The sequence below is a fragment of the Python bivittatus genome, unplaced genomic scaffold (assembly GCF_059951505.1).
Source record: "Python bivittatus isolate LINGU-HERP-01145 unplaced genomic scaffold, Pbiv_v1 ctg000410_np1212, whole genome shotgun sequence".
NCBI lineage: Eukaryota > Metazoa > Chordata > Lepidosauria > Squamata > Pythonidae > Python > Python bivittatus.
The window spans coordinates 10873243-10893606 of record NW_028277067.1 but is presented as its reverse complement, the minus strand read 5'-3'; the positions used below and the strand labels follow the sequence as shown (position 1 = coordinate 10893606).

General features: G+C 43.2%; 2 protein-coding genes across 2 annotated transcripts in view; both read left to right on the top strand.

The window, feature by feature from the left end:
• The window catches only part of HOXB3 (homeobox B3), a 50092-nt gene extending 41036 nt beyond the window's left edge, over window positions 1-9056 (top strand). Inside the window, exons 4-5 of the mRNA XM_088143479.1 lie at window positions 421-1027; window positions 5170-9056. Coding sequence (XP_087999605.1) covers window positions 553-1027; window positions 5170-5936 — 1242 coding nt within the window. The 5' untranslated portion in view covers window positions 421-552 and the 3' untranslated portion in view covers window positions 5937-9056. The remainder of the gene's footprint in view (window positions 1-420; window positions 1028-5169) is intronic.
• A 2792-nt stretch (window positions 9057-11848) lies between these two features.
• HOXB2 (homeobox B2) lies at window positions 11849-19658 on the top strand. Its single transcript, XM_007434213.4, has 2 exons — window positions 11849-16834; window positions 18227-19658. Exons 1-2 carry the CDS (start codon window positions 16459-16461, stop codon window positions 18913-18915), a joined length of 1065 nt encoding a protein of 354 aa, XP_007434275.1. The 5' UTR covers window positions 11849-16458; the 3' UTR covers window positions 18916-19658.
• Window positions 19659-20364: the final 706 nt, after the last annotated feature.

Below are 20364 nucleotides of genomic sequence, written 5' to 3'. Positions count from 1 at the left end.
GCAGCAAGTGCTCTCTGTCTACGGGAACTGTGTATAGGTAACGGTGTAGTTAAAACAAACAAGCAGACGAACAAAAAGAACTGAACTCTATAACAACAAGGTCGGAAAGAAAGCACAGGAGGGAAACGCTGCTGAGGAATTGATTTGGCGAACGGTTTGCCCGTACGCAGCTCCCTCTTTGTGTGTGTGTGTGTGTGTGCGCGCGTGGATGTATATGTATATCTCTAGAAATCTTGGCCCAATGGAGAGAGGCGAGGTGCGTCCCAGAGCACCCGGCAAAAAGCTGTTGGCGGCGGCATCTGCTCCCCGCTCCCCGCCCTCCTCCGTAGCCGGCCAGCTATTCATGTCACGCGCTTTTCAGCCGCCAAGATGGATTCAGAGGCCGAGCCGTATCATTGTATGTGCCTTCTAACCTTTCAGGTCAGCTTCCAAAAGACACCGGGGGAAGGGAAGGCCCCCTTGTCACGTGACCCGGGGGGTGCCAATGTCCTTCCATGAGAGGGCCAACCGGAGCCTGGTAGCAGCGAGCGAGCGCCTCGGGGAACCCCAGCCATGCAGAAGACCAGCTACTACGACACCTCCCCGCTCTTCGGGGCTTACTCCTACCCGGGGGCCAACGGCTTCGGTTACGAGGGCCCTTCTCCGCAGCCCTTCCAGCCCGCGGCCCACGTGGAGAGCGATTACCAGCGGCCCGCCTGCACTCTCCAGTCTCTGGGCAACGCGGCCCCGCTGGCCAAGGCGAAGGACCTGAACGGGAGCTGCCTGCGCCCCAGCCTGCCTCAGGAGCACCACCCGCCCCCGCCCGTCTCGCCGCCCACCAACCCCGTCTCCGCCACCAGCGGCAGCGGCAGCACCACGTCCAACAGCACCGGCGGCAGCAATAACCATAGCCAGCCGGGGGCGGTCAAAAGTGTCCCCAGCAAATCCAGCCTGGCTTCTAGTAACGCCGCCCTCACCAAGCAGATTTTCCCCTGGATGAAAGAGTCGAGGCAAAACGCCAAGCAGAAAAACAGCTCCCCTTGCGCAGGTATCTTCTGCTTTTGGAAATAGCCCCACACTTCCCCGTGCGCCTACGGTACTCTCTGCTCCCTCCCCGGCACACGCACAAGCAGACCCAGTTTGGCTAGAGACAGCCAGGGTGGGTGTAGGAAAGAGACGTGGTGGATGGGTGCGAGCCCGTGCAAGGTTCTCCTGCTCAAGGGTGGGCAGTGCCAGGCGCTGTGTCTGCAGTGGCATACTCTCCCCCGCCCCTTGCCTGAAGGGCCTGGGCTGGGGACCCAGCCCGCTCGGCCCTGGAAGAGCATAATTTAAGTTAGGGCAGCAGCCTGGGTGGAACTATAATCCCCATCAGTAGAGCCAGCATAGCCATGCTGGCTCAGGGCGATGGGGGGTTGCTGTTCAACATATCTGGATTAGAAGAAAATGGATGATTAAGATGGCTCAAAAAAAGGACCTACTTGGGAGCTTGATCTTGAAGGAAAAGCTTGTTATAGAAGTGAGAAGTAGCTTGCAACAAAGAGAGTTATCTGCCCCAGAGGCAGAGCTGAGAGTGCCAGAAAGGGAATAGAACAAGCTATGGGAGGAGTAGGAGCGGTTCTGTGAATTGCACATGAAGGCAGAAGGGCTAAAGGTGGCAAAGGAGGATCAAGAGGTTCCTCATTTCAATTTCATGTATGAATAAATGTCAGAACCCCCCTCCTCCCACCATTCCTGCAAAGAACGACGTGGATTTGGATACTAATCACACATGATGATTAGTATCAGCTACTTATACTGGAGTAATGCTCTGCCTCTCACACCTACACATATGCAGAGGTTTTGTCACCAGTAACATTGGGACTCAAAGCACTTCTCTTTTATGTCAGAGAAAGTTAACTTCCATTAGTCCCAGCTGTTGGACACAGGGTAGGTTGCTACAGGTAAGAGGGCCATTTTGTAATGCTCCCTATTAAAAAAAAAAGAACATAGCCCCCCTCTCTGAAGATAAAACACAATTGAATCAGAAAGCTTGCAGTCGCCTTTGTCTCATGACAGGGAGGCTGGCTGTTTTTGCTGGCTGCAGGAGCATTCCTCCAAAGTGGATCTATCCACCCTTCTACCATAGGACCCTGTGATCTCCTTCCTCAGTCTGCTGGATGTAGGACAAGCCTTCTTCAAACCAGACAGTCTGGGCAGAGCTGGCTTATCATGAGTTATGGTCTCCAGTTTATAATGTCTGTTTTTTACACCTGACAAAATGTATTTCCATCAAAGTCCCGAGATGTGTTCTATACTCCATTTTATATGCCATTGGTTTAGCATGGATGCTCACTAATATCCAGCAGAGATTGACTAATTTGTTGCAGGCATGAAGGCTACTGTTTCCCAATCTCCACCTTCTAATGCCACACAAAATGGGTTTTGTCCATATATAATGTAGTCATTTAGTCCAAGTCTTGCCTGGTAGCAAAAGGAGAGGGTTTTTTTCCCCTTGATATTTAAACTATAGAATTATTAAGGATAGCAGATTTTATGGGGGACGAAGCTCATAATAGCAACAAATGTCAATGGCTCCAGATTCATTTCTAAGCACTTTGGTGTCAAGATCCTAAATTCAAATGGAAACAAGTGAGAGTAACTTTATTAGAACTCACGTCTAAGTATGCTTAGGTTATAGTTCTTCTTTAGGTGTAAATTCCTTTGAAGTCAGTGCGGTTCCTTTCTTAATAAAAAACAAACTTCTTATAGCCATTTCTCTATACTAAGTGATTTTGAATCAGCAGCACTATTCAAAGTTGTATACTATGACACAGTTCAATTTGGATGAATAATTTGCATGAATGTGCTATTGCGCAAAAGGTACAGAGCTAAATTCATGCTTGAATTAAGGGAGCAGCCAGATTAATATGTTCGAGCATATTAATATGGTCCTACTAAAAGGCAATAGCTGGAATCCCAGTGTGGCATCTATGTGCCTGGAGACATCACATCTGATAGACTTTTTACATTTAAAAAACCTTTCAATTAAAAATGAATTGGAAATTGGCATGCTGCATGAGCAAAGCACCATCCTCCAGCGTCACCTTTATTTCCACTAATGCCTTTGGGCCCCAGTGGACTCCATTAGGTTGTTTTCTTTTGTTTTTTTTTTTTAAGAAAATAAAAATGATAGGCGGTTGCAGCCAGTACTTTTTTTGGACCCATGCCCACTTGCCCAGAGTAAGGACAACAGCAAACAATGGTAAGTAGGGAGCACCCTACAGGAGAACATCCACAATGGCTGAAGGGGTGGGTAGCATTCTGATAAATCTGTGTTTTGTTTTCCCCCATGGCAGTCATTTGGGGAAAGCATAAATTCCCAAGCAGCTATTCCATGAGGACACCCCACAGTATGTTCTAAAATTCCAAATGTGCCGGTGAAAACAAAAGGTTTGGGAACCTCTGGGACAGATTATATCCTGGTTTTCATACAGTAGTTCCTCTTGCATATTCACGGCTTCTTTCAGTTCTTGAGCAAAGTGTGCACATTTTGCATTGAGGAAGAGGGTTAACATTTGCATTTCTCAACCTATGCATCTGGAAAAAGGAGAGAGAAAAACTATTAAGGTGCCATCAAGCAGTCTAAAAACAGTTTGCCTTATGCAAGTGGTCAGTGAAGAAAAGTGGTATTTCAAGTTCACATACTATTATTGTATGATATAGATATAGATATAAGTAAACCAGAGAACAGGAATTTGCAGGAAATACTGATGGAATCATAGCCTAGAATAACAACTGTATGAGTTAGATTCAGTTTCACACATGCCTATGATTCAGAACCAAATGGAAAAGCTCTCATTGAAAAGTACAATTTTTAGGAGAGACCTTTGCAAAGGCAGATTCACAAACCACTTAGCCCTGAAGGGCATGTGAACTCTCACCAGTGTCCACTAAATCTATATTAACTGCATCCCCAAATACTATTTTTGTTCCACATAAAAACATTTTCTTGAAACTATTACATTTTCTTTACATTTCTTCTCACTGCAAGAACACAAGAATTTTACTGTACATCATAACAGTGCTGGGAATATTACAAGTTTATTTAATATATAGTAACTATGGCTTCAAAGTATGTGTGTTTCACCCAGCTGCAACACATCTCTGTACATATTCACGTACGCACATATCTTTGGATGTAAGTTTGTTACAATGCAAAACTCTCCCAAATAAGGCAGAGAATAGGCGTATGGTTGAAGTGGGTGGTAGATTCTTGAGCAATAGAATGGTTTTGTCCCATTACAGGTTGTGGATGTAGAAATCATTTGGAAAAAATCAGTTTCCATATTACACTTGCTTCTATGGTGGGGAATAAAAAGGACTTCTACAAGGCAGTTGGGGGGGGGGAGCTATTTATTACTAATGGTTCCCCCAATTGCAGTTTGAGATGATTAGTCCAGCTGTATTGCCTCAAATCTCTGCTAACATATTCTTTCACATGTGTACCCTGGGCCCGAGCCCTTTTGCTTCACAGTCAATCTTTCTTGCAAGTCAGGACTGGAGGGTTGGGGAGCTCCTTCAAAAAGAACACAGTTCCCATTTACTTTAAAGCACAAGATAAATACCAGCATTTGGATCTGTATAGAAGGCTTGCTGTCCTTTTGCACTTTTGATTATAAAAATACCTGGACACCATCCCACAAGAAGTTCTCCTATGCAGCCCTCCCTTGGAATAAGTGGGGGCTTGCAAGAGGCATGTGCCTTTCCTAAGTGTGGAGGGAGGGGTATACCCTGGAAGTAGGCTTATGAGTTACACCTCTCAAAGCAGGTAGGCACCCACTTTTGTGGACTCATTCAGACTAGCAGACTTGGTGGGCTACAGGCAGGGCAGGTCTGTATACCAGGGTGCTTGATTCATTTCGTCTTGCCAACTGTGCCCACGTAATTTCCTCTGAAAGGGTCTGCTTCAAAATAATCGACTCCCAAATAAATAGCCCTGGATTTCTTTTCTGCATGACATGATCAAATTTTCATAAAGCGTGGGGGCAGCTTTGGAGAACAGAACTCTTAATAAATGACACGATTATGGAGTGGGGACTGGGGGAGGGTGTAGCCTTCTCGCCCGTCGGAGGATTTATTAAGAAGCCTGTGCATTCAATTTTCTGCATGTAAGTAATTATCTTTGATTTCATTTCCCGACCTCCTTTCCAGAAAGCTGCAGCGGCGAGAAAAGCCCTCCGGGCTCCTCGGCTTCCAAGAGGGCCCGCACAGCTTACACCAGCGCCCAGCTGGTCGAGCTGGAGAAGGAATTCCACTTCAACCGCTACCTTTGCAGGCCGCGCCGAGTGGAGATGGCCAACCTGTTAAACCTCAGTGAGCGGCAGATCAAAATCTGGTTCCAGAACCGGAGGATGAAATACAAAAAGGATCAGAAGTCAAAAGGCCTCGGGTCATCCTCGGGGGGGCCTTCCCCCACTGGGAGCCCGCCCCAAGCCCTGCAGTCCTCTGCAGGCTTCCTGAACGCCCTGCACCCCATGACTTCGAACTATGAAGCTCCGTCTCCGCCCTCCTTCAACAAACCACACCAGAATGCCTACGCCATGCCCACTGCCTACCAAAACTCCATCAAGGGATGCCCCAGCCAACAGAAGTACGCCAACACGGCACCTGAGTACGATCCTCACGTCTTACAGGGTAATGGGGGTGGCAGCTATGGCCCCCCCAATATGCAAGGCAGCCCAGTCTACGTGGGTGGCAACTACGTGGATTCTATGCCCAACTCTGCCTCGTCGCTTTACGGGCTGAACCCCCTTCAGCATCACCAGCCCCCCAGCATGGAGTACAACGGGGGCCCCCAGATGGGTTCCAACCAGCACCACGGGCCTTGCGAGGCTCACCCGACCTATACGGACCTTTCTTCTCACCACGCTTCTACTCAGGGTAGAATCCAAGAGGCGCCCAAGCTGACCCATCTGTGATGAGGGGCAGGGCAGACTCGGTGGGGAGTTAACAGAGAAGGGAGGCGGACATGGGGTTGGTGAGTCGGTGGATAGACTGGTTGGTTGAACCGTGGGCTTTCTTTGCAAAAGAGAATGGACACACAAACATTTGTGTTGAAACCCTTTATGAAACCCTAAATCTGTTGCTTAAGGGGCACAGTTTATTCATGCTGTGTCTTGCCATTCTTGCCAGCTTGATTGGAGTGGCTCCCCTAAGGTGAAAAAGAGCTTAGGAGGCTTATGGTTGTGCCCTGCTCTTTGAGGTGGGAAGTATTCCCACCTCAAAGAAAGGTGAAGGCAGTTGACAGCCTGGTGTCCTTCATGTGGTTGAGATAACAGTCCTCAGATTAAAACAAACAAAACCTAGGGCTCCTGAGCCCCTGGTTGAGTTCTAGAAGGCCCTATTGTAAGCCCAGGCTAGGGATGGGCAGACTAGTGGAACCCAAAAGTGTGAAAAAGTCAATAAGATTGTGGGAATCAACTTCCATTTTCCTCAGCGTGAGAACTTACTTTGAGAAATGCATCTTAAACCCACTTCATCATTTGTGTTCTAATCCACTTTAGGCGGAGGGAGTAGAGAGGGGGTCAGAGTGAACTTGTGCTTTCGTGGACACAACTTTTGCAGGTTTTGTGAGTAGACATATGGGAGCCATGTTTTTAACTGCTCAAGATAACATCTTGAATGGCACAGCACGTTTCCATGAGATACTAGCTCTCCACAGGCAGGGTGGAGGTGTATTATAAATCAGGAAGCATTGTTGCAATCTAACGACAAGCTGAAGAACTTTCCCAGCTCACTGTGCCACAGGAGAAGGTAACTTCATGCCTTTTATATTTTTGGACATCAGCTCCCATCAGCCCTGGTCAGCTAATAAACACAAAGGGTTGTGGATTATCTAGAGAGCAACAGATTGCCTACCACTGTTCTACCACCCCCTTTTGCATAACTGGTAGAATTTTTATTACTCCCAAGTAAATCTCTGTCAAGGGGAATTCCATTGAAATAATCTGAATGGCAAAAGGAGTCACCATTCTCTCTGTTCATGGGTCACATTCCCAATCATGCAGGCAGTGAGGATTCTTAATGAAATTAGGAGCAAATATTCCAATCACGTGTATGTGTCCAGACCACAAAACTGTAGCCCATTTATATGCAACAGATGCCTTCCTTAAATATAGATTGATTATCGATACATTCATTAAGCCTCCGATCTGATGCCCACTTCCATTGCAGGAGGAAGGGTGTGGATGTGTGTAAGACTGCCCCATGAAAAAGACCTGCTGAAACCACTGTTGGATGGACACAATCCAAAAAACAACGGTAGCTGCCATTTATTTCAATGCAGTTTGTGCAAGAGAATTTTCTGCTGAAAGTTGTCTAGCTGTAGAATTTACTTCCATTTATTTCAAGTATTTTCTTTTCTTAGAAGTATGCAAATACTTTTGTTTACAATTATAGAAGGGTATATAGGTGTTTGGAGACAATCAGCCACACAGGAACGTATACTTACACAGACACACAAGCACACAGGGACTCAGTCAAATCCATTTTGATAAGGGGGAAAGGGAGATGTCACTAGTGAATTTCACCCCTTTTAAAAAGTCCTTTTGAGAATCTATTTCAGATTTGCATTTCACACATATATTTGTCCTGAGGTTTCGACACAAATGTTTCGAATGTAGAAAAAAAAAGTCCTGGTTATTCTGAATCTTAGAAATTCATTGAAATAGACAATTTCTCTTACTTTTTAAAAGAAAAAAAATCATACAACATGCACAAAAAGCTCTGGGTGTGGATCTTGAATACACCTCAATATTTCTTATATCTATCACCCTTCTCCCTTAGCTAAATGCTAATCTATTGCAATTCTTAAAGGTTTATTTTATAAAGAAGAAAGGGAGATCTAAGGTATTGAATGGAAAGCTGTCTTTTTCCATTCTCAGTGCACCTCCACCCATCTGCAAACTGTTGAACAGGCTCCCCGCCCCCTTGGCCAGTTTCCTTCACCAACCCAACACTCCATTATCTGCAGAAATGCATCCTTACAAATTCTTCACTGCTATATTCCACTCCCTCCTCTTTAATTTCATCAGAGTTTTTTTCCAGAATTGGGCAGCGGAGTGATTCTTTTGCCAATTAATTTTAACAGCAAAATTGAGCTTGCTTATACAAATAAAAGTCTAACATCTGGAAGGAGAAAAATGGAGACCTCCCCCTTGTCCTTCCTAGGGAAATGATTGCCTACCCTTCTTTTTACTTTTATTTTAAGGTTGGTTAAGGGCTGGGGGACTCTCTCACATCTAAGATGTCTTTGCGTTTGTTTGTGTAACTTCTCTTGAACGTGAAAACAGGGTATATTTGATCAGAAACTGTTATGTCCTCCAAATGGAAGCGAAGTAAAGGATCCTTTTGGGGAGGGGACTTCTTTACTGGCGCCTCTTCTTTGGCCTGACATTCTTTCTTGCACTTAGAGTTTACATTTTAATGGCTATATATACCAACTTTTGAAGGACACACATTGGAATACGATTTTCAATGGAGGTGTGCCATGTTCCAGTAAACATTCATATATATAAATATATAAATATATATTATATTATATTATATTTATTGGTTATAGCCAGTTTTAAACTATTTTTTCTTTTGTTGCATTATTTATCCCCAACATTTATGTATTTATAAGGAAAATGTACTTTTTTTAGTATTGACTTGTTATAAAGGACTATGGTGTTTTTTCTTTGACATTGTACAACCAATTTTTTTTCCTATTCTTCCTGTTCTCCCCATTCTTTTTCTTTTTTTAGTTATTGTAATTTAGGGAAAAGGCCAGTAGTTACCTTCGTACTTAAAATAATGTGTTTAGTTCTACTGGAGGCATGAAATCAGGCTGTAATTGTATAGTCCTCAGTTAGAAGAACTAGCTAATCCCCACCCCACCCCATTCTCCTCTTCCTCCACCACCACTTCCTCCTCTTTTTTGAAGCATCTTCCTTTGTTCTTTACAGTAGATAAGTTTATTTCTTTGCTGAAAGGGTTGTCTGTTGAACAATTCTTGAATAAACTTTCTGTTCTTAATTTGTTCTTGTCCCGCTGGTCAGATTTGAAAACAGGCAGAAAAAGGAGGTATCAAATGAAATGAAGCTGTTCAGTTTTTTTAAAAATAGCAATTCTAAATTTTTCATCCATTAATGAGAAAGGCATTTATCTGACTTATCCCTCCTTCCCCGTTCCTGTTTATCCTCTAGGTTATGACAGGCACTGCATTATTTTACAGCTTATAGAACAAGAGCACTTCTCCCAGCTGATTAGAATTATTTTAAAAGTTAATCATTGGGGGGTTGATTTCCCTCCCACTCTCCCCACAATGACCTCAGTCTCCCCCCTTCCACTTCGAAAATCTTGTTCTAAGTAGTCTCACGCCAATTAAAATTACCCTTCATCTTCTGCGGATACAAAGAAGGGGGATCACGTGCTGTCCAGACTAAACAGCCATTGGGCCTAAAATGAAAACAAAGGAAAATGATTAATCATAACAAAAGGCACACGGGCTTTCTTGCTGAAATTAAGAGTGAGTGCATGTGGGTGGGTGTTGGGGGAGAATCTATGGTGAAATTAAATCACTAAATAAAACAAGGAAAGAGTTGGAGGCAGATGCTGCTTGGAGCATCGAAAGTTGGGGGGAAGGGAAGGTGCTTAAAAAAAGAGACAGATAAGAATTAAGCTTGGCTAATCTGCCTTGTACGCTCCCAACCTAGATGAGAATTTACTCTTTGCAAAACTCTTATGAGGCTGGAACCTAATGTAAATGTCCTGTCAAATTAGAGGGTTCTGTTTATACGGCAGTAGAATGATTCAGATCGAAAATCGAATGTTACTGAAGAAAAGAGCTGTTGTCTTTTGATGACGCTTTGTTATCTCCACCTTTCTAGGAAGGGTTGTGGCAATGGGGCCTTCAAGGCAGAATCTGGGGGCAGAAGGCCACCCTCACCTACATAATGTGCAAGAGGATCCCCAAACCCTGCAAGGCTGCTTCATCACATGCTACAGTCAATAAGAGGAGGGGGCTGGGATTAAGTTCAGGACTCCCCTCCAAAACTCTTAAGCCCAGGGATTCTAGAACTCCCTAGTATTAATGGGGAGGCTTGTAGGCTGTTGCAATCACTGCTGGTCTCACTATTAGAAACACTATTGTACGCTATATTTTTAATTCATAGCAAACACTTTGCTCTGTGATTGAAGTCAGGCTTTTTGCCTTGCCCTTATGAAATCCCCTGTGAGGGAGAGGAAGAAGCTGAGCATTTCTTTCTGATTCTTTTTCTTCACTGGGTTTGGCAAGTGGAAATAAGTTTGTGTTTTGGGAACTTATGACACAGAGTTTTTCTTTATTCAGCATAGTTGGTGTGGGGATGTCATTTGTGCAGCATCTGTGACCTTCCTTGTTCAGGGTTATTTGTGTGATCTCTTGCTAAATCTCTGCATTTACACTTCCTAAAGTAGAACCATAATTGTAAGTCAGTGCTTCTGTTAGAAAGGGCAGTTGGGCACTGAAGTGGTCCTTCCCTGGGACATCCCACTGGTTGTTGGATGAATGCTCTATGGTTCTATGAATGCTCTAACTCTGAAGCTTAATTTCAAAAACTTTTTCCAAGCAAGCAATTGAGACCTTGGGCAAAAGGGATCTGTCCTTTCCTTGGTAGCCTATTGTGCAAGGAGGAAAATGAAAGGAGTCAGCAGTGAGAATGATGGCTCCACCCACTGCTTGGTTCAACCCCATCCATTGCTGGCATGGAGTGTGGCCCCCATGTACTGGAATATGCCCCAGCAGAACAAAATGCTGTTTATCTTGGTCCTAAAGTCTAATTAGAACACTGCAGATTCACTGGCTGTGTTAGCAAGACACAACCAAATCAACTGATAACACGCTAAATTTGGTTAAGGGTTAGGGTGTGTGTGTTTATGTATTAGGAGATTTAAGAACCAAAACTGTTGGGTAGTCTAACATTCAATGTCTTGCATGAACCTAGAAAATGGGCCAATTTAGTAACCACTTTGGGTATGTTGACTGAAAACTGCCTATGTAGCCTGGTACCAGTTTTAGTGAGCTGATACTAAATTTGTCCTGTAATAAACATATCCCTTTTGCTCCCATCCCATTAGGCCCATCACTGTCTGTCATAGTTATATACTGGAGGCAATATAGCTTGGTAAATCAGTTGCTGGAAAACGGTAGTGGGAGAAGACTTCTGCCTTTGTGTCCTGCTTGTGAAGGATGGAAGCATCTGGTTGGCCATTATAGAATAAAAGATGCTAGACTAATTAGATGCAACAGAAGTTTGTTTGCTCTGATGTAGCTGATTAATATCAGCTTTAAAGACAGGCATTTATATAACATCAAACTTGAGTTAAGCTCACAATGTGAGGGATGAACTGTAAACTGAATTGTATGTTCTCTGCTTTTCTGAAGTCATGGTCATAGGCCTGATACAGATATTACTACTGCTTTACAGACTTGCTACCATGTGTTCTTCCCTTATGCTACAGAAATAATGTGTATAGGGTAGAACCATCTAAGCTGAATTTGTGTTGTGGCTCCTTTCTGCAATAGCACCTCTTGCTTCTGAACGTTTTATGGGGAGGAACCAAAAGCATTCATCTGCCACAGCTTTCCCTAACCTGATATCCACCTGATTTTGTTGGACTGCATTGCACAGGTTGGAGCAGGCTGATCTGGATCATATTGGTCACATTTACATAAAGTACTTGGTATGTTGACAATAGGTAAATGCTTGCCCATATAAGATACATACAGCACAAAGAAAACATATGCATCTGGCCAGATTCATAGAACTTTCTTCCTGCACTTCATTAACTTCTTACTAGAGACTATAGGACTGGCTTGACATAGTTCTCCCTGGTCTATAGCTTCTTAGAAAGGCTGCTGCATATTGTTTTATGTTACAGTTGATTGTTTATTGTAGTATGGTATAAATGTGATTTCAATTTGCTGTCAACTGAGCTCCAAAGCAGTTTCATTGTCTTCAGCAGGATGACTAGAGAGAGAAAGAGATTCTAGATGGCAATGCTATTCTCACTGCTTTAAAGACTTATCTTTGCCTCTATTGTTGGTCTGTGGCTCTATCTTTGATGAATGTAGGAAGGAGAAAAATAGATTGCTTCTACAAACAGGCATGAATTCCAGGCCAGAGGGACTTAAAAAAATATTTGGTTTTGTTTTGTTTTGTTGGTATATTAAGTTCCACTGATAATTATAGCTTTCATGCAATCATAAATAACAATTTTTTAAAAAGCACCCGAAGCACCCTTTCTTGCATTCATGGTTGTAGCTGGGTTATGTTCATCCATGCAAGAAGTAATTTAATATTCTGTGGTGCTGTAATTTAAAAGCATAAGAGCGTGGAAACTTTGATTGGGATCTGATCAAACAACAATAGTCAAGAATGCAATATCTCCCCTCCCCCACTATCATTTCCCTGACTGTGATTTTATGGATGATTTAACTGAACTAAAATATTGGCCCCCATGTTATTCAGACCTCTGTGAAAAGGTTTCCTCAAATAAATTATCCTAGCAAAAAGGTCTAGTTCCTGGCATGCTACTACAAGAAATAAATCTTAGGGAGTAATAGCACATACTTTATCTTATACTTAATGCTGCCACCACTATGCACAAATAAAGAAAATTGCGTTATGTTCAGTAACTTGGCTTGCAAAATCAAGAATTCAGAATCAGATTTAAGTCTGGAGTATTTTTTTTTAAAATTAGCATTATTCTTTTATGTGGGAGTGCCTCATGTTCTCAGACACATTGGACTCAATGTGTCAAACAAGAAAAACCCTTTACTATTTTTAATACCTGCATATTGCTCTTTCAGCAGCTGCACAATCCTATATTCAGAAGTAATTCCCATCCAGTTAAAAGGGTATTATTGCTAGGTGTAGTGATGAGAGGACTGCAGCCTGTTTCAAAATGTTCAGGTCAAGTGAAGGTTAATTGGCCAGGAGATTCTAGCTTCTGACAATGCCCAGGAAGGCTCACCTTTCAGCCATACCTTCACCAGCTGAAATATTCCCTCCCCTGCATTCTTGGTACATTCTTTCCTATAGGTTCTCTCTGTGGTTTCTGTGTTTGGTTGAATAAGACGACATCAGAATCCTGCATCTACAGATACTAAGAGCTAGAATTTAAGTTTAAGATCTGAGTTCTCTGCTTCTTCTAAAGCACATTAGAAAACAATGGCAAGCATGATAAAAACAAAAATGCTTTCAGAGAAATTGTCTTACAGATTTACTTTTCTTTTTAGCATTCACTAATTGTATGTTTCCAATCATTTGACTTGTTCCATCCATTAGCTCTATTTTTCAATATTTATATTTTTAAAAATACACACTAATTTACAAAATAAATTTTTCTCTCATTCACAAAACTGACTTTTCCCAGGGTGAAATATTTATTTAGATATTTACTTCTAAAATTCGTTAGCCATCCTAAAGTTCCAACTCTCAGGGCAACATACAGTTTAAAGAAACCTATAATCCATACATCTATAGTACATGATACCAGTCTATTAGAACAGTTTATAAAAGCAGCAGAGATTTAAAATAACCAAGATCAAACTATTGAGAGTAATGGAACAGAAATTAAAAGACCTAGGACAAAAAAAGGACTCTGGCACTGAAAAATAGCAGAGTAGAATCAGATGGATCTTATGGGGGAAAACGTTGCATAGCTGGGATGAATTTCCATTGAAGCTTCAGCATGTGAGGGTACCTGGAACAGGACCTCTCATGATAATCTCAGGGATGGGGTAGAATTTATGATAGGTCAATTATATTACGTCAAACCATCTCTGTACCTGTGTCTAAAACATGAATGCATATAGTCTTGCATCTGTAATATTACAAAACGTATTATTCAGTATCGCTGTAGATGAATCACAGATGGACCAACAAAGTCAGGGTTTTTAGTTGAAAGCAGCAATTAATGGCATTGATGCTGGCAGTGCAAATGCAGCTAGATCGAATATGATCAGCCAAATGGACTTTATGTGGAAAGTGGGTGTTCACTCACAGCATGAAAATGGGATTGAAAGTGAAATTCCACTGGTGACTTTTCTGCAGACCAAACTCAAGCACTGAAGTGCAAATACTTTGATTTGAGTTTCTTTTCATTTTTTTCACCACACCTTAATGCTTTGGCAATCTAATATAAATGGAAACATTCATTTTCTTTCATTGCTTTTCTTTTGCACTATTGTCCTTTTCCAGTTTGGGGGGTTGTAACAGAATCTAAAGTTGGAGGTTATTCATTTAAAAATTATCCAGATGCAAACTGAATTATGCTATCACCACATCTATGGGCAACTGTAGTTTATGATAATTGTACTGTACTTTATTCTCACAGTACTTTTAGAAGCTGTGGGAAAAAATAATGCCTATAACCCCAGAGCTGCAGATGGTCTAAAATTGATCATGGTAGGATAAGCTTAACTTTGTACACATTTTAAATAAGGCAGCTTTGCAAAGATGACTGTCATTTTGGGGAAGGGAAAGAATAGATAATAACATTGCTTCTCAGATCCATTGCTCTGTTGAGGTTACATCCATTTCAACAGAATGGTTTGGTCTTGAATGCAATGGTCTTTTTAAAAAAAATCAGATGGGATTGAATCATGAGCAACGTTTCCCAAAATAGCATATATGCCATAGTTTGGGGCAAGAAATAGTAACTTTATTGTTAGGAGTAATGCTTCCAAATAACATTTTCACCACAGATTTTGAAATATTTCTTAACACTTAACAGTTTTATAAGCCACAGCAGAGCAAACACCTCTCAAAATACTAGCTTATTTTTGCTTTTGCTAACAATGTAATTATTTACAGCTTTGTAGTTTTCAGAACCCATCTTAGGTCTGCCCACAGAGGCTTTTGGAATTCTTTTTTCCTCACTTACAAGCCATCTATTTCTCTCAGATTTAAGGTTTTCATGCCACCCACATGGATGTTTGAACTGACAAAGTTTTTAAATTTTGCCTCTTTCCTCTACTGAAGCTTTCCAGCTCTATTTTCTAGTATATCTGAGGCTAGAGAGAAATGCAGCTTGAATAAACAAATGGTAAACAGCATTCTAGATTCTCAGATGCTCTTTTGGTTTTTATCTCTCTTATCCCCATCTCAATTTCCCACCCGCTAGCCTTCAAACTATTTTATTTTGTACCTTTACCAATCAAGTCCAAATCTGTAGAAAAAAATCTTCTTTCAGAAATTCTGATAAACATCCAAATTCTTTAAGAAGTGAGCAAAGCCTGGGCTGTCAGAAGTCTTTGGTGAGAAAAGATTGATCGCCTCCCTCTCCCCCTCAGTCTCTGCTCTTTACTTGCTCAGTTTGTGGGCAACTTTTAAAAAAGGGGGCGGGGGTGGAGGCCTGGAAACTTTCTTAGATACATAGAATCATAGGGTTGGAAGGGACTTTAAGAACTTGTTTTTATATTTGAAAAAAGGCTTTTAAAATTAAGTTGATGATCCCACAAAATACACATTTGAGAGGGGAAAAGAGATAAATTATGGGGAGGGGGGAGTGCTAGAAGTTTTCCCTTTATTCTTAAAGAAACTCTTTTTACAGATTTTTGTTTAGTAAGTCATGCCTTCTTCCCCCATCACCTCAAACATTCCAAGGTCTCTAAGCGGGTTGCCCTAGAATGTGTTATCAGAAACACTTTTGAAAGTCCTTTCATACTGATTTGAATTGGCCAGTTTGGAATGTTTTTAATCCAGATATGATTCAAGTCAGCTGTTTCACATGAATTCCTTTCATTCAGTTTCAGCGTGGCTGGTTGTAAAAGAGAAGTGTTTCTACCTGGGATATTTCTTCTCTATACCTGACGTCTGTCCTCTCTGTCAACACCTCTTTCCCCTCCTTCATTCCCTCTCCTAGACCGAGCCAGTCACTCAACCTTCTTGCCAGATAAACTTAAAAGGCAAACTGTAACCATCACCACCTGCTCACCCCCCACTACTGTCTCCTCAGTCAAACCTTCAGGAGCATCTTCCTCTGGATTTAGCATTTGTAATCAGGACTAGAAATCTCCAAATGTGACAAATGGGAGTATTATTGCTGTTATTATTGTCATGGTTGCTATTATTATTAGCCATGATGGGGGGGGGGACCCCAACCCTCTGTTTTCAACTAGGTGGGCCCTGCTATTGGGCCAGCCAGGTCATGTGATGAGGAATTGGCTGCAATTTATCCCTGCTCGTCAGTTTAATAGAGCAAGGTCCCCATACGCCTGTTTTATCAGCAATATAAGATATTAAAAAATAAAAATAAAAAGGTGGGTAGAAGAGGGGGAGGAGACTGCAAATAATATTAATACTAAAAAGGATATAAAATATTGGAAGGGCCTGAAAGATCCAGCGTTCCTTCCCCACCCACCCACCCACCTCCCCCCCCCCTCCCTTTTGCACTGGGCCTCTGGAAAAAGCCATGAATTTTGAATTTGAGAGGGAGATAGGCTTCATAAACAGCCAGCCATCGCTAGCGGAGTGTCTGACGTCCCTTCCCGCTGTCCTGGAGACATTTCAAACTTCATCAATCAAGGAACCGCCGACGTTAATTCCTCCTCCTCTGGAACAAACCCTCCTCGGCTTGGATCCTCGTTCCAGCAGCCAGCCTACGCCGAGGAGCCAAAAGAGGGCCCGGCATGGGCAGGCCCCGAAAGCCACGCTCCAGCCTTCTGCCCTGGGCGGAGAATTCCCCTGGATGAAGGAGAAGAAATCTTTTAAGAAAGCCCACCAGGTCCCTGCCTCTTCGCCTTCCTCCTCTTCCGTGCCTGGATTTGCCACCGCCGCTTCTCCTGCAGGTCTGTATGCAGTAAAGGGGACGGGGGGGGAGAGTGAAAATTTGGGTGGGTGAGTGGGCAGAGTGAAGGGAAGAGACAAAAATTCTTCTATTTAAAGCTCCCTAAGTCTTGGAAAAGGAGGCAAAGGAATACCCGTCTCCCATTTCTAATCCAAATTACTGAAAGATTAGAATGACTGCATGCATGAATTTTTCCTTCCTTCCGTCCTTCCTGTCTCTTTCTCGCTCTCCCCTTGCCCAGCCAATTTTCAGAACTGAATAACTCCACTTCTCTCTCCCCTGTTACACATCGTTTGCAGCTCTGTTGTACGGCGTCTTCCTCTGTGTCTGTCCTTGGACTGGTTATTCCAGGGGCGAGAAGGAAGGCAGTTTGGCTGAGTTGCTTGGGGAGGCACGGGGAGTGGCACTGGCTACCCAGTACGCTGCTTCTATTTCCAGTGTAGCAGAACGATGAACAGAAAGAAGGCAGAAGGGAAAACCCCGGAATCTTTTCCCCTTTCCCCTCCCCAGCTCACCAGAAGAACCGTTCTTTGGATAATCGGTCCAACACCCCAAGGTTGAAACTAATGTTCCTCATCTACTAACCACCCAATCACCCCCAACTCCACCATGATGCCTTGGGGAAGGAAGGGTTTTGCTTCCTTGTCTTGATTCAGTGCCCCCCCCCCCCGACACACCCGCCTCCCAGAAAGCGGGAGATGCATTGCTGACTGACGGCAATCTGGGAAGAGTCCGGGCACCTGGTCAAAATTTTCCCGGGGAGAATCTCAGCTAGCGGACAGGAGAGGCTAGCTTTTGGGGCTTTCCGTTTCTTAGGTTGCGGCTAGGGAGATCAACCTTTCAAGGCATGCGCCTCTTTCTCTCTCTTCTCCGTGTTCTTCTTATTCATGGTTTGTGTTGTTTTGCTTGCTTAGAATTGGTTTTTGGTCACTTAGTTATGGGACATCCCCCTCCTCCAGAGATACATACGTACATAGAGAGACACAACACAAAGGCGAGGATAAAAGACAGCGAGCCAACACCCACTCTTGAGTGTGGATTCCTCTAGAGCTGAATGCCAGCGAGCTCTTCCAAAATGCGCCCCCAACCCCTATATGCATTTGGCATTAGGCTCGCCCTGCCTCCCTCCTGTACTCTGGTTCTTGGAGGAAGTGTGAAGGCTTTGGTTTCTAGCCGTTGCACTGTGTGTCCAGGGTGCAGAGGTATCTGTGGTCGGGGAAAACTCCGTGCCCCACAAAAGTTTGCAAGATGCCCAAGTCGTTTAAAATGGCTCTCTCCCCTCCCCTTTCCCGTCCCGCAGTCCTGCACCCACCCCCAAGACAAAACGGAGATGGGACCCTTCGCTTAGCCGGTTGGTGTTACTTTGTGTAATTCTGCTGTCTTCCCCCTCCAGACGCGCAGGGCTTTTTAGACCCCAGCGAGAAAGCTTCTCGGCGGCTGAGGACGGCTTATACCAACACGCAGCTCCTCGAGTTGGAGAAGGAATTCCACTTTAACAAATACCTCTGCAGACCCCGCCGGGTTGAGATCGCGGCTTTGCTGGACTTGACGGAAAGGCAGGTGAAGGTCTGGTTCCAGAACCGTCGGATGAAACACAAGAGGCAAACGCAGCACAGCGCAGACCCCACCGAGGGGGACCAAGGCATCAGGCAAGAAGCGGGGGAAGCCGAGGACGGCAGCCCTTCCTGCGCGGGAGCACGGCAGATGCCTCGCTCCTACCCAGCCAGCAGCCACAGCAGAGAGGCTTCGAGGGCCCCGGCGCCTTACCCGGCGCCCAGCCAGGGCAGAGCTCCGGCCGCGGAGCCCGGCGGAGTGGCCTGCGCTCGCACCACCTCTTCCTGCTCGTCCTCCTCCTGCTCTGCCTCCTCGCCGGGCGACGCGTTCCCCGAAAGCCGAAAGTCTCCGTTGTTGCCGCTGGACCCGGGCGCCTTCTCGGCGAATTCTTGCCCGCAAGCCGCAGGGGAGATTTCGCCCGGCCTCCAGGGCTGCGCAGATAGCCCCGTGAGCTTCTCCCTGGAAGACCTGGACTTTTTTGCTAGCACGCTCTGTGCGTTGGATCTGCCCCATTTCAATTTCCAGTAACCTCTCGCACCCTTTCCCCATTTATTATCTGCCTTGGGCGATATGCCCCTATAAATAATACAGAGAAGTGTATGCACACACCACCCCTAGTTAAGTCCGGCCATTTGAAACCATTGCTAACCTTCCCCTTTTGACCACCGCCCTCCCATTTTCTCTCGGTACTCCATTGGGGAAAAATGTTTCACTGGAGAGAAAGGTATCTCTCTTTAGAGAAATTATCATGTTAAATGATCTCAGTCATTTTTTTTTTCCAAAGGGAATTTATGCTTCAATAAAATTTGGATTTTCCTTATTCCTCCCCCCCCCCCAAATGCGTGGTGGGGAGATTGGGGTCAAGCTGGTGCCTAGGTGTTAAAAATGCAAAATAGGTTTTTATTTTTCAGCTCAAGAAAAGATGCCGTTTAGACTTTGAAATATTTCAAGAACCAGATTCTTTTCTCTCCCATGCCCCCATTTCGACCGAGCAGACATTAACAAATGCAAAACAAGAAGAAAATGTCCGAGGACTGTCTTTTTAATGAAATTCTCAGGAACCAAAACAAGACATTTAGACGTCTTAATTTAAAGAAAGAAAGAAAGCGAGAAAGAGAGAAAGAAAGAAAGAACGAAAGAAAGATTTTGCCCCTTCCTTTTAGAAGTAGATTATTTATTTAAATGCTTTAATAATAAAATGCAAATTATTTATTGTACATTATTTTCATAGATTAAATAAATGGCTTTATAGTCTCTAAAATGCCGTACTCTTGTTTTATAGGCATTGAAAGAAAGAATCTAATTTAGCTTTCTATCCTGTCAATTCATTAAGATTTTATTCCTGGCAGTGTTTAAAAAATTATATTGTCTTGTAATTTAAATTAATTTTATTTTCTGGGATTTTTTAAAAAACACACTGTATTCTTATCAGTTAATTCTGTAAATTTACAATACATCAGAGATGTTTTAGAATATTTGTAACAGTTAAAGGAAAATACTTTTTTTAAAGCAGGCTGAATAGTTGAAGATTTATGTATATGTACACACATACAGAACTCTAGATTTGGGAAGAATTTAAACACCTGGAGCCAGACCAGTTTTGTGCCTCTATAATATACCTAGCATAAATCAGAAAGGAAGGGTAGAATGAAAAATGGGAATATTTGTATAACTCTTCTTAAAACGAAAGTGCATTGTCACCATCACACTATAATCAACACAGAAGCAATATCACAGGGTTTTTTTGGAATCTTTATATTTTATTTTTGCTAACTTTGCTTTGTGTCCATGTATTTCCTATTCATAAAAGAAAAAAAAGATAGGACAGGAAAAAGGAAGAATGGATATCCTAGTAGGAGAATGATGTCTAGACTGTTGAATTCTGTTTCTACAGGCTTACAAGGACAAAAGTCAACTTTTCAAAAGTGCAAACACTCTGGAAGATAAAGATGTTCTAAATTAACTGAAAGAGGGAGG